Raw genomic sequence first — 14,097 nt, 5'->3', positions numbered from 1 at the left:
CTCAATATTGTCTACACTGACTGGCAATGGCTCTCCAGGGTTTCAGAAGGCAGACAGCCCCAGCTCTACCAGGAGATGCCGGGGCTTAACCTGGGACCTCCTGCATGCAGAGTATGTGCTCTACCACTGAACCATGGTCCTTCACCTTCCTGACCTACAGTTCAACGAACCTGTCAGGACCCTTCCTGTCAGGATCCCACCTCAGGCCACCACCTGCTAGGATCCCGCCTGTGGCTACCGCCTTGTCACGGTCCCACCTCAGGGTCCTGGTTTTTATTTGTTCTCTCACCGGCTCTAGCACAGATCTTGCAAGATCGCACTGCTAGGCAGCACCACCAGCCACTCCCTATTTCACAATATTGCCTTGAGACTTTGCCTTAGTCTCCTTCTGGCTTATCGTTACTTTGTGTCTGGGTACACTTTCAGGCCACAACCACCTTGTATCTTTGTGTCTATAAAGCATACAGCCCTGGGTTGCCCTGGATACTTGATGATACACTATCTCTTCACCGCTGCCACCATTTGATACTGTTTCTCCACCTTGGTAAATACCCTGCCCACCCTTCTGGTCTGTGAAAGCCCCAGCCAAGGATCAGGCTTTTGGTAAACCAAGAAAATATTTGTTTATAAACACCAGGAAATAACAAGATTACTTAAGGTATATTTAAGAAGCATATGGTTTCATATATTGCGTTACTCTTTATTTTCTAGTCATATATAATCTGCCTCAATACCAGCCTAATGCAATCCAACCCACAACTCCCTCAACTCCTCACAACCCAAAACAACAACCCTCTCTCAACTGTCATCCTCTCATTTATACCTTCAGCCACTCAAACGCTCAGCCAATTATCATACAGCATTCTACAGCATTCTAGCCCATGTACTCCCCCCTCTCACTCAGTCCACTTACCATATATACTTTAATAAACCTGCACTTACCATATTTACAGTAATATCTATATACACGGACATCACAGACCCCCTCCCCTTTGTAAGTTGAAAATGGAAGGTTAGATTGCATGGATCTTGGTTTAATCCATCAAGTCAACACTAATGGGTCTTCTTTATTTCAAAGGCTGATCATATATACATTTCATGCAATTTAAATTTGCAAATTTATCTCCAATAACACAAGGGGGCAGAGTTTGGAAAAGTTACTTTTTTTGAACTACAACTCCCATCAGCCCAATCCAGTGGCCATGCTGGCTGGGGCTGATGGGAGTTGTAGTTTAAAAAAAGTAACTTTCCCAAGCTCTGCAAGGGGGTTATTTCATAATATCCTTGCAGCAGCCAAATGAAGTATGTTAGACTTGAAAGTGTGTCTGGTCCAGGGTAACACAAAAGAGTGAGTTTAATTAGCAAAATGAGGATTCAAACTGGCTGGCCTCGGAGGGAAACCAGAACTTGGAACAGACGAGACTTTGGTCTGATCCAGCAGGGCTCTGCCTTATGTTTAAACCAAGGTCTCCCTGGGCCAACACTATACCCGAGTGGCTCATTTTCTACATGCCCATGTGTGTTTTTATGCCATTCAGCATACATCAGTAACAGCTGGAGTACAGGAAAAGTAACAACTTTTGGGGTTGTATTTAACCAAGTCCTACTCAGAGTAGACCCAATGAAATTAATGAACCTACATTAGTCATGTCCATTAACGATGGGTCTGCTCTGAGTAGGACTAGCATGGAATACCACCCATTATTATTAATTATTGTTATTATAATCAGCATCTGTAGAATGCTTTTGAATGTTCAGAGCATGTAAAGCACATTATCTTGCTGCAATCTTCACAGCTCTGCAAAGAAGGTCAGTTGCTCTTAGCCTAAGGCCACCTGGTGAGTTTGTGGAGGAGCTGACCCTTGAATCGGGACCTCCCTAGCTCAACCTCTTAGCCATTACACCAGCTGTGTTATCTGTGGAGCTCCTGCCTGAATATCAACACACTTACAACCAGCTCTCTGTACAAAATCACTTGTTTTTGGCTGCTGCCGTTTTAAAATTATGAGGAGGCAGAAGTTGAGAACACGTCTGGTGCAGTCTAGTTTCACTTTTAGTATTCACAGCTGTGCTTTGACAGAAGAGAGTTTTTTTTTTTTACTTTCACTTTTAGCTATGCTCCGGGGAAAAAGAAAATAATCCTGAAAACAGCCATGCTAATCTGAGTCTTCCCATGATATTTTTCTTCGTGACCATACTAGACCTTCTTTTAACTTGCTCTTGTGATCGATTTATATTTGGGCTTTTACAACAATTTAGACCAGCCTTTCCCAACTAGTGGGCCACCAGATGTTGTTGGACCACAATTCCCATCTTTCCTGACCATTGGCAATGCTGGCTGAGGCTGATGGGAGTTGTGGTCCAGAAACACCTGGTGACCCACTAGTTGGGAAAGGCTGGTTTAGACCATGAGTTGTAGCATGGATATGATAAAGGCCACATTCACACAGCACCCTAAACCAGGAGCCACCAACATTTTTAGGCCCATGGATAAAGTTGGATTTTTTTGAGGAAGTTCTCAAGGTCCCTCTCCCTCAGTCACTTCTCTCCTTCCTCCCCCAGATCATCCACCACCCACACCAAACAGCAAGAATGAAAGACAGAACACATGCATGCACTCACTCACACACACACCTTATTTTTTCACGGGATCTGGGTAATAGTCAGATTCAGTAGAATTGCAACCCTGGGTTCTTGCCAGGAGGAAGGGCGGGATATAAATCAAATAATAAATAAATAAATAATATGGGCCTTGAAAAGCACATAAAATTGAAAGACAAAAGTAGGAAAGAGTGTTACTCTTCCAACTTCCTCCCTCAGCTCGATATACTTCTCAAGAAAGAAAGGGATAGCCACCCTTACCACCTCATGACCAAGGGAGCGGTGTTGGGGTGGGGAGGAGGTTAGAGGCTTGTGGGCACCCAAGGAAGTCCTCCAGAATGCTGTTGCACACACAGGAGCCACACTGGCGAGCCCTGCGCGAAACCATAGCTTAGCACAGCCTTTCCCAACCAGTGTGCCTCCAGATGTTGTTGGACCACAACTCCCATCAGCCTCAGCCAGCATTGCCAATGGTCAGGAAAGATGGGAATTGTGGTCCAACAACATCTGGAGGCACATTGGTTGGGAAAGGCTGGCTTAGTATGGTGGGCAGGAGCTAGAATGAGCCCAAGCAATCCTCAGCTTCACGTGCTCTTTCCTCCCCTTTCATCCTCCCAGAGGGCCAGGAGGACAACTTTGGCAGTGTTTAGTTTCACTTTCACTGAATCATGGCCCATTGTGCCATCCGGACCAGGGACAGCCGTTTATAACAACAAGCCAGCTTCAGAAACTAATGTGAAGATGGCTCGTTTTGAAGAAAAGTCAAAAGTTCAGCCCAGGAATTTGGTAGTTAAAGGAAAATGAAACCAAAAGATGTAAAGGGGAGGGAGGGAGAGAGAGAGAAACCTTGCAAGCCTGGGGAATGAAAACTAATCTAGGAATCAATCAATCAATTTATTTATTTAATTTACGTCCCACCCTTCCTCCCAGAAGGAGCCCAGGGCGGCAAACAAAAACAATGAAAGCACTTTAAAACATAACAAAACAAGCATCTTGAAACATCCTTTAAAAAGCAACTTTAAAAACATCTTAAAAAGCAATTCCAGCACAGACGCAGACTGGGACAAGGCCTCTACTTAAAAGGCTTGTTCAAAGAGGTAAATCTTCGCACATGCTGAAAAGATAACAGAGATTGCACCCGTTTAATATTTAAGGGGAGGGAATTCCAAAGGGTCAGTGCCACAACACTAAAGGTCCGAATCTATTTCCCTTCCCCTTCTGCTTCCATTCAGCGTAAAGGCTGGAACAAGCCAACCCTTACATACATTACTTTAAGAATTAAAGAAAGTTAGAAAGAGACAAGGTGTTGAAATGCTGGCTACGTTAGAGTGCATGGTCAGAGTATCATCACAGCTGAAGGCAGCATGCTTCTGCATACCAGTTGCTGGAAGCTGCAGGAGGAGAGAGTACTTTTGCGCTCAAGGTTTTCTACAAGCATCTAGTTGGCCACAGAGGATGCTGGCCTAGATGGGCCACTGTCCTGATCCAGCAGGCTCTTCTTACGTTCTCACGAAAGAAGCCAAGAAAGAAGGCTGCAAATGGACCCAGATCCTGAACGGACAGCTGGAAATTGGCGAGTACCGGCTTGGCTGGAAAACAGTCCGGTCTAGTCTTTGGCAGAATGCGTTTTCCCCTGCTGTTTTGATTTTACTCTTATAGGTAACTTTTCAGACTGCTTTTAAAATAAGGTGGGGCTTTTTAGAACAGCTTTCAAAAACAACTTATTGCCCTACGAACGCCTTTAAGTCAGAACTGAGATTTTACTTAATTGCTTTACCACTCTGCTCAGTATAGAGAGTTGGCTGGACCAGTTAATTAAAAAAAATCTTTTTTTGAAAATTTTTAAAAGTTAAAAGTGCTATTTAGTGGAGGTTGCTGGGTGAGGAAAAAGATATCCAACTGATGAAATTAAGGAGGAGGGGCCAGTTCAGCTTGCCTCTCCTCCTCCTCACAATCCAGGTGACAGCCAAAGCCATCACGCAAGGAGAAACTAGAAGCCTGCTTTAACAGAGAACTAAATTTGCTCCATGCCCCTGGAGATACAGCCCTATTCCTATCTGCATAGCTTCACTCCTTAAAGGACATCTCCTATGTACCTTCTTCCCCACACCCTTAGATCAACACTGAAAATCCTGAGCCATGTCCCACCACCACCACACCACCACCATTTCGACAGATGGATATGAGACAGGGCCTTTTTAATTGTGGCACCACTCTTTATGGAATGCCCTTCCTAGGGGGGCCCATATGTCCCCATCACAGTGCAGTTTTCACGGCATGGTAAAGTCCTTCTGTTTAGAAGATCAAGCACACCAGACAGCTGGCAAAGGGGTCTGTTGCCGAGTTTTCAACTGCAGGGGCTTTTAGGGTTTCTTTATGGCAGAGGAAGCCAATGTGTTGTCCTCCCAATGTTGCGGGGCTCCAAATCCCATCAATGCCCCAGCCAGCATAGCCAGGGGCTAGTGATGCTGGGAGTTATAGTCCAGCAATATTCGGAGGGCACCACATTGACTACCTCTGCTTTATGATGTTGAGTACAATGTTTAAACTAGTTTTTTGTTGATCTTTTATTTGTTTTTACTTGATTCTATTAGCCATGTTGGATCTCTCTTATGGGGAAGAGGTAGGATATTAAGACTTCTAATAAACTAACTGAATAGACAGATTCCTAGTCACATGACAGAATATTGGAAACTGCTTTTTTCTATTTGTAGATCTCCAGGTTTGTGATTTGCTAAACCGTTTCTTAACAGCTCTCACAATAGGCACTGGGTCTTCATGGGTTTCCTAAGAATGTCAGTCTGCTCCATAAAGTCCTAGACCACAAAGATCTTAAAAATGAACAAATGCAAAGGATGATTTACCAAGAACAAATGACCCAACCTTTATATACTTACCAGATCTTTTTCTTTCAAGCCGTCTATTAACTGATTCACCTTCTGTTCATTTTGACTTAATATTTCTACTTCATATAAATGAAACGAAATGCCTTGATAACAGACTGCAGAGAAAACAAGCACATTTTAAAGTATTTGAGCAAAACTTTAAAAAAATATATTCAGTACACAGTTGGTGAATACAGTGACTATTCCAGAATTTATGTATTTATTTATATGAATTTATAGCCACTGTTCACCACATGGTCCCAGGTCAGGTTACAAAAATGTCACAATAAAAATAATAACATAAAACAAAACAATAAATGAAAGTTAAAAATAAACAAAAGGACAGCACAGAACAGCAACACAGAAAGAGGAAGACTTATCCATTCCAAAGGCCTAGGAAAAGCAGTTATTGTTGGGTCTATTTAAACACTAATGGCATAAAAAACAAATCAACAATAATTGTTCCAATAATAATAATTTACAAGACGTAGCTCTTTACAGTATGTTAACCCTAACCTTTTTTATTCCAAAACATTACAAAAACACTCCGTTTCTCAATAAGTCAATTATTTCCCTGACTACCTTCTCAAACTTTGATAGTTTCTTAAAATTTAATCACATACATCAAGCCCCAAAGCCAGCTTTATTTTTTCCATTTAGGACTCACAGCCATCCTTATGGCTATTTAAAAAGTTTAAAAAATGAATGGCTATTTCCTGTATCTTCAAGAGCTCAACAGACCCATTGCAGTGTGTGGTAATGTGTTGTCTTTGTATAGACACATGGCGAGGGCAGGGGGGATGGCAAAACCACAAGAAAAATACTCTTCTTCCATGGAGTATAACTACAAATAAACCCTTTGATTTTGGCAAAATTCTAAGTTATTTTCCCAACCCCATTTTGAGAAGTTGCTCTTAGTGTAGGTGTTTGGTAGTTTCACTTCCCCATTCATTTCAATAGGAGCTAACTGGACTCCTGATAGCTTGGTAAGCGACCCATATTTTTTAGAAATAAAAACAAAAAAGGGCAAGGAGAGATGAAACACCACTGATCCCCAAAAGTACACACCAAATGAAGTGGTGCAGGTTTTCTTTTAAAAAAAAAACCATTTATAGATATTTCAAACAGCTGCTGGGGTCCACAGCAACCCCATTGGCTCCGGAAAGTTAAATCAGAAATTCAGAAGAGGGAGGAAGGCCTAACCTCTGCTCGCATGCGTGCGCACACACACACATCAGTGCCACAGTCCCAATTCAATTCCACCTGCAGAGATTATTTGCAAGAGATTCTAGTCACCATAAGTAAACTTTTTTCTGCTGTAAGAGTGAAGTGTACTGTCAGGCTCGTGCCTGCTTTCACCACTTTGTCAGGCCCCTACCCATCAGGATCTCACCTCAGGCCACCACCTGCTAGGATCCCGCCTGTGGCTACCGCCTTGTCACGGTCCCACCTCAGGGTCCTGCTCTCAAAATGGTTCTCTCACCGGCTCTAGCAAAGATCTCTCAAGATCCCACTGCTAGGCAGCACTTCCTGTAAAATAATATTGCCTTGAGACTGTGCCTTAGTCTCCTCTTGGCTTATTGCTACTTTGTGTCTGGGTGCACTTACAGGCCACAACCCCCCTGTATCTTTGTGCCTATAAAGCATACAGCCCTGGGTTGCTCTGGATACCTGATGATGTTACACTATCTCTTCACCGCTGCCACCATTGATACTGTTGCCCAACCTTGGTATATGCCCTGCCCACCCTTCTGGTCTGTGTAACCCAGCCAAGGATCAGGCGTTCTGGTAAACCAAGAAATATTTATTTATATACACAGGAATAACAAGATTACTTAAAGGTATAGTTTAACAAGCGAATGGTTTCATCAGATGCATTACTCTTTATGTTTCTAGCTGTCAATAACCAGCCTCACTACCTGTCTAAATCCAATCCAACCCACAAAACAAACTCCAACCTCCCTCATCAACCAACTGCCTCATAATACAACGTTCTCCAGCATTCCAGCCCATGTACTCACCCCTCTCACTCAGTCCACTTACCATATATACTCGAATAAACACACACTTACCATATTTACAGTATTATAAATACAGGGGCATCACATGTACCTCCAATGTTAATTTCAAAAGGAGGTGGAGAATCAGCTATGGAAAAATTATGAAAATGCCACAACAGGCTGAAAACAATAGCCATCGCACCTTGTCCCAGAAATGCCTCGCAGATGAAAAGTACTAGCCATTTTTTAAATAAATATAAATACTGGAAATAACTCTTTTCATATCATATATGATTTTAACTTATTTTATTTATTTATTGGATTTATTAGTCGCCCATCTGGGAGGATATCCAACCACTCTGGGCGACATACAATCAAAATTATAAAATTACAATGAACAATAAAGATAAAGACATTAATACATTAAAATTTAAAATTTAAAACTGTACCTTCATGATTTGCGTAATTGTTTTTCCCAAATACAGCTTCAGGCAACTTTTTTCTCAAGTCAGATACAGCCACAACATATCTGATCTCTAGTCTGGCTGGCCTAGCAAAAGAAAAAAAGGGGTTTACAAATTCAAAGCATGTCCTGAAACTTTCCTGCCCAGTAACAATCTGAGGCACCACAAAAATTATGATTACCCCCTGCCTTACTACGGATCCTCAAATCCCCTGGTAATTAGAGAGGAGTTACCTAGCTCCTTCGAAAACATAGCTGGAGATTAAATAACCATCTAGGTGGGCTCTGGGCAGCCAACAACACATGCCTGAGACTATTTCCGAGACTAAATGGTACAACTGAAACTGTTCTTGCACCAGACGATCCCCAAATATCTGAGCTGCCATATTTATAACAACCCAATCCTGATCTAGCTCAACATTGTCTACACTGACTGGCAGTAGTTCCCCAGGATTTCAGACAGGGTCTCTCCTAGTCCTACGAGGAGATGCTGGGGATTGAACCTGGGACCTTCTGCATGTAAAGCAGATGTTCTGCCGCTGAGCTATGGCCCTCCCAAAACATGCTACCAGATGATGTCAACTAGCAGCAGGCTGGTGCTCAACAGTCATTTCCAATAAAATTATTATGGAGTTTGTATTGAACTGCATCAATTGTTTATAGACCTGGGTTTTGGTTTTGGTTTTTTGCTTTACTGATATTCTATTGTGTTTTTCCCCAGTTTCTTATATTTGATTCAAATAATATAAACCACTGTTCACAAGAATAAATGTCTTTCAAGCCTTACATTTTCATAATGTGCATTTCAGTAAATGATTCAGCAAGTCCATTTCTCTACAAACTTATCAGTCTGAAGACTTCCATTTCTCCCCAGAACTAAATAAAAAAAACCTTGTCTATTTCTGCCACCTCTAGACATTTCAGCAGTCATGCCCTTATGGATGGGGCTTGTGAAAGTTTCATTTACATTCTCTTACTAATTTTGTTGCAGTTAAGAATTTCAAGTTACTGGGAATGTTTTCCTCAATCACATTAAAACAAGACCAGCCTTGAAGGCAGTCTCAGTGTGCAACCTATCATTTCCATTATATTTCCACTGAGATCATCTGCAGGAATGGGTCTGATCATCCTTTGATTAGCGAGGCTCATTTAACATCAACACGAAATCGAGTCTTCAGTGTCATCAGCCCGGTTCTCTGGAATGCTCTGCTTTAGCGTTCAAACGCCTGCTGAAAACCTTTCTGTTTCGCCAGGTTTATGCAGGCAGTTAAGAACATGCCTTTCTGCAACAGCTGACCTTGTTTTAATTGTATTTTTAATGCTTTTTATCGTACGGTTGTTGGTTTTTAACTTGTTATAAAACTGCTTTGAAGTTTTTAACTAAATAGCGGTATACAAATATATTTATAAATAAATAAATAAAATGATAAGCATTCTGACATGCACACCACGTATTTGCCAAACGAACATTTGTAGCCGAGTACTTCCACTACTTAAAATGTCTATCTGGGTGAGTTTTATTGAGTCTAAGAGTTCCCATGTGTTGTTTTTGACATAATTATATTGATGGAAATGCCGGGGGGGTTAATGCTCTGTCATTATTGCAAGTCACTTTGAGCTCAATGCAAAGTGTGCAAATATTTTTAAAAATTAATTAAAAAAACACAACATACACTTTGGAACTCCCTGCCTATTGATACCCACCAGGCACCTTCACTGTACTCTTTTTGTCTCCTGTTAAAAAAACATTTTTGTTCAGGCAAGCCTATCCAGACATGTAGAAGTTGACATGTGTTTTAATCTGTTTTTAGCTTGTTGCAGATTTTAACTTGGAAAAAAAATCCTGTTTTTAGCTGTCTTTTATTCATATTCATAGTTTGAATGGGTTTTTGTTGTTGTTGCACTTGAGGTTCTATTTACAATCAAGTAGTATATAAATTTTGTTAAAATAAATAAAAATAAAATAAATAATTATCTCCTTTTCCTTCTTGCTCCTCTAATACAGACACACAGAAAATAGAGAAATTAATAATCACACTCACAGCTGTGCTGGGATGCAGTCACTAAAGGGCGACCGAAGGATGATGTCACACACTCGCTGCTCCTGAATGAACAGCTGTCCTTTCCAGGCACGATACAGTGCTAAACATTTTCAAAACCGGGAAGCAGGGACGGATATTAAAATTACAATGAAATAAAAGAGAAATACTCCAAAAATGAACAGAATTCCAAACCAGCATTGGTTGATCTTACCTTTTGTCTTACATTCAGCTCTACAGTCAGGAAAAGGAAAAAGAGAGGGGAAAAGCTATTTTAAATACACACGGGAAATTAAAGCACAAATGTCTTACTTCTATAGAATTATTTAAAGTTGCTTACAAGCTCTTGTGGTTTAATGGCGACATTCTTTGAGGCTCACGGTACTGAGGAGCTTACGTTACATAGGGGCAGGACGTTCAACAGATCCACAATGAGAAAATTCATACAAGCATCACTGGGGGGGGAAAACAAAAAGAATGATAATAATTATAATAATTATGATGATTTTTAGAATGCATGCAATCCTTTCTATGTGTCCCAAACACCTTACAGACATTATCACAATAATCTGAACTGCAACCCTGTAAGGTAGGCCAGTGTTAGGACCCTGATATCGCAGATGAGAAGACAAGGTACAATACAAACATTGCAGATGGGAAGACCATGGCTGACGCGAGAATTAAAACTGGAGACCTCCATGCTCACAATACACTAGCCCTCATAAAGGTGTGTTCCCAAATTCAGACCGCACGCTGCACTACAGGTGTGCACCCAAGTCCCCCAACACAATTTCATGTGTGAAGATAAGTATTATTATATTTATAAACACAAATACAAAATGCAGATAAACACATAAAAGTACACACACACACTTATAAATAGGAATAATAAACAATGCAGACACAAAGTAACTTTCCCAAAATTGTTCAATTTATATTTTCCCCAATAGTATAGAAGCGTTTACTTTCTCCCGCATTTTCTCATTCCAGCAAGAAATAAAGGCTTCATTTAATTATTTGAACCACATCCTAGATTTTAATAGCCAGTCCTCTATTTTCGGTATTTTGGACTTTTTGCAAGCCTGAGCTATAGCCATTTGAGCTGCTGTAAACAAATACACGATTAGTCTCGATGTTCTTTAATTGTTAAGTCTTCAGCATAACCAAACAGTGTAAATCCCCAGCGTCTCCAGGTGGGGCTGGGAGAGAGTCCTGCCTGAAACCCTAAAGAGCTGCTGTCAGTTCTTGTGGGTCTGACTCACTATAAAGCAGCTTCCTACAGTATGTTCCTAAATATAAATAAATGGAAATGGACTGCCTTCAAGTCGATCCCGACTTATGGCGACCCTACAAATAGGGTTTTCATGGTAAGCGGTATTCAGAGGGGGGTTACCATTGCCTTCCTCTGAGGCTGAGAGGCAGTGACTGGCCCAAGGTCACCCAGTGAGCTCATGGCTGTGTGGGGATTCGAACCCTGGTCTCCCAGGTCCTAGTCCAACACCTTAACCACTACGCCACACTGGCTCTCTCCTAAATATAAAACACACACAAAAAAACAACTTTTAAAAAACCATCATTAAAATTACTGGCTGATGTTTACACAGTTACATAGGCCTGTCGACATTAAAACAAAAGTCTTCAAGAGGCACCCAAAGATCAAAAGTGAGAGGGTGCCTGCCGGATCTCTGCCGGAAGTGTGTTCCACAGCTTGGGACCAGTGACACTAAATGCTGAACTTCTAGGTGAGGCCAGTTGTGCCTCTGTAACATGGGGGTCAAGTAACAGCACTTCTCCAGATGATCTCAGTGATCAGGCTGGGATATGAGGACTCAAGCCCCCTCAAAATATGATAGATCTCAGCACTTGAAGACTTACATCTCCAACAAAGATAATTTAGACTGGGATACATTTTCCTTAATACTTTGGGGAAGGCGAAGCATTTTTCACAGCGTCTGGCTGCTTCCCTGAAATTTAGCAAAACTGGCAACAGAAACCTGGAGCCGGAGATACAATCGCACACACAGCTTCCTTCCCCAACCAGGGAGACAAAGTTGGGCTTGCCCATCGCTAGGCAAGAGAATCTTCTAGAATCATGTCAGTTACTTGTGAGGAGGGGCCCATCTCCTCCTCCCAGCGAGAACCTTCAGCCTCCCTTGGTTCAGAATCCTTGTTGCCAGTTGTGGGGAAGACGCCACTAGCCCAGTGACTTGCTCGTGAGTAGCCTAACCAGTAATCAGCCAAGATGGGCTGCAGGTGGGTAGAGGTGGGGCCTAAGAAGAGGCCGCAAGCCTCCAGGCTCCTTTTTGGTGCCTCATATGCCTGGAATTGGGGGAAGGGGGACGGAGAAGCCTAAAGGCTGTCTCTTTTCAGAAAAGCCACGCCCACGTGTCATGTTAAACCATAGTTTGTTTTAAACTATGGTTTAATAATGGAGAGGCTTCCCCCACCCACCCTGCAGCATAAACAATCCTTAGGACAGTAGGGTCCTGCTTTGCGGCGTTGCACTAATACAGTGGCTTTCAATCAGAGTAAGGCCCCACTCATACGGTGCTCGTTCCACTTTTATTGCGTTTTTCGGGCGTCAAGCACCATTCTTTTGAATGAGTTCCGCTTTTCAGCGGGTTTCGCTTTTAGGCGGGGGTCTGGAACGTAACCCGCCGAATGAGCGGGGCCCTACTGTACGTGGCATGTTGTGTCATGTAGATAACTTGCACAGCACAAAAAGCCATACCACAGTGTGAAGGTGCTATGGGAGGTATCCTGTAGGAATCCACACTACGGAAAAAGGGGAAGCACATTCACAACTAACCCATGGTTTAAAATAAACTATTGCTGAGCATCGTGTACAAACCAGCTCAGGAGACAAAAAGAACTAGTAGTGGGGGTAGTAAGGCTGGGCTATCGACATGCCCCCCAATGAGCAAGGCTTTCTCTGATCTGGGGGGAAGACAAGAGAAGGGAGGGTAGTCTTTGCCCCTGAACGAAGGAAAGAGCAACAGCCCTCAGCTCTGAGGCCTAAATCAGATATGGGGCTCGCATTAGCACTAAAATTGAAACATGTGGCAAAGAGAGGGGCAATTACCTAGGAAGGCAAGGTGGGGCTCAGCCATGATGAGAAGGGGCCTGCAGCCAGAAATATTGTGGTCAAGTGCTTTCGGGAAAAGCAACCACCAAAAGGCCAAGAACCCCCCCCAAAAAACCATTTGACCTTTGTTTTTATTGTATTTTTTATGTTTTTTTAACCTATGGTTGTTGTTTTTAATGTGTTGTAAACCGCTTTGACATTTATAACAAAAAAGCGGTATAGAAATATTTTTATAAATAAATAAATAAAACAAAAAGTGCTACCTGCAGTTTAAAGATATGGTGGGTATGCAGCCTAAGTTTACGGCTGTCATGAGCCATGCTAGGAGGGGGTGGGCTGGCGAGCAGGAGGGGGGTGGGGAGGACTTGGACTGGGACGTTCCAGTCGGGGAAGGCCCCAGCAACAGGCAGAACATCGAAGTGGCCCCTGCTCCGGATGTTGATGGCTCATCTCCAGCAGACACCCCCCTGGAGAGACAACCAGACCCGCCTGGCACTCCTCTGCCTAACGCGGCACCTCTCCCAGCACCCACTCTGCCGCCGGACAGCCCTCCCCCCACAGAGGGAGAGAACGGGACTGAGACCAAGACCCCGCCTTCGCCCCAGTCCAGGAGGCGAATGTGGAGGGAGATTCAACAATCCCAGCTCAGGAGGAGTCTGCGCTTACGCCTGTGCACCCAGCAGTGACCCGGGGTACACGCAAGCAGGAAGCCTGCTCTGCCCTATTTAAGCTGGGCACAGGGGAAGGGTTAGTTGCTGAGTCAACATCTTATTGCTGCCAACTTATGCCTAATTAGTGAGAGAGGGATGCTGAGGTTGTAAGTCGTAGGTAGATTCATGAAGCACACTGAACTGAAACTTTCTCTCACTCCAATCAAAGAAAAAACTGCAGAGGTGTCCGAGCCTGAATTCCTCTAGTTCGGGCAGGACAAAGGCCTAGTGACTAGAGACTTGCTTTTTGTTTGTTTCCTTAATAAAAGTCTAACATTTAGGGAGGGGAATGGAAATATTATTGAGGGGGGGGT

At 42.8% G+C, this 14,097-nt stretch overlaps 1 protein-coding gene across 3 annotated transcripts in view; it reads right to left on the bottom strand.

The window, feature by feature from the left end:
* TASOR2 (transcription activation suppressor family member 2) overlaps nucleotides 1-14,097 on the bottom strand; it is a 70,789-nt gene that overhangs the window by 43,683 nt on the left and 13,009 nt on the right. For all 3 annotated transcript variants that reach the window (XM_061638053.1, XM_061638051.1, XM_061638052.1), the window contains 5 exons: nucleotides 10,329-10,443; nucleotides 10,203-10,222; nucleotides 9,992-10,091; nucleotides 7,936-8,036; nucleotides 5,499-5,602 (listed from right to left, as the gene is read on the bottom strand). In XM_061638053.1, coding sequence (XP_061494037.1) covers nucleotides 5,499-5,602; nucleotides 7,936-8,036; nucleotides 9,992-10,091; nucleotides 10,203-10,222; nucleotides 10,329-10,354 — 351 coding nt within the window. In that variant the 5' untranslated portion in view covers nucleotides 10,355-10,443. The remainder of the gene's footprint in view (nucleotides 1-5,498; nucleotides 5,603-7,935; nucleotides 8,037-9,991; nucleotides 10,092-10,202; nucleotides 10,223-10,328; nucleotides 10,444-14,097) is intronic.

Source organism: Rhineura floridana, chromosome 8 (genome assembly GCF_030035675.1).
Source record: "Rhineura floridana isolate rRhiFlo1 chromosome 8, rRhiFlo1.hap2, whole genome shotgun sequence".
In the NCBI taxonomy this organism is placed as follows: domain Eukaryota; kingdom Metazoa; phylum Chordata; class Lepidosauria; order Squamata; family Rhineuridae; genus Rhineura; species Rhineura floridana.
This window is presented reverse-complemented; position numbering and strand designations above follow the sequence as displayed.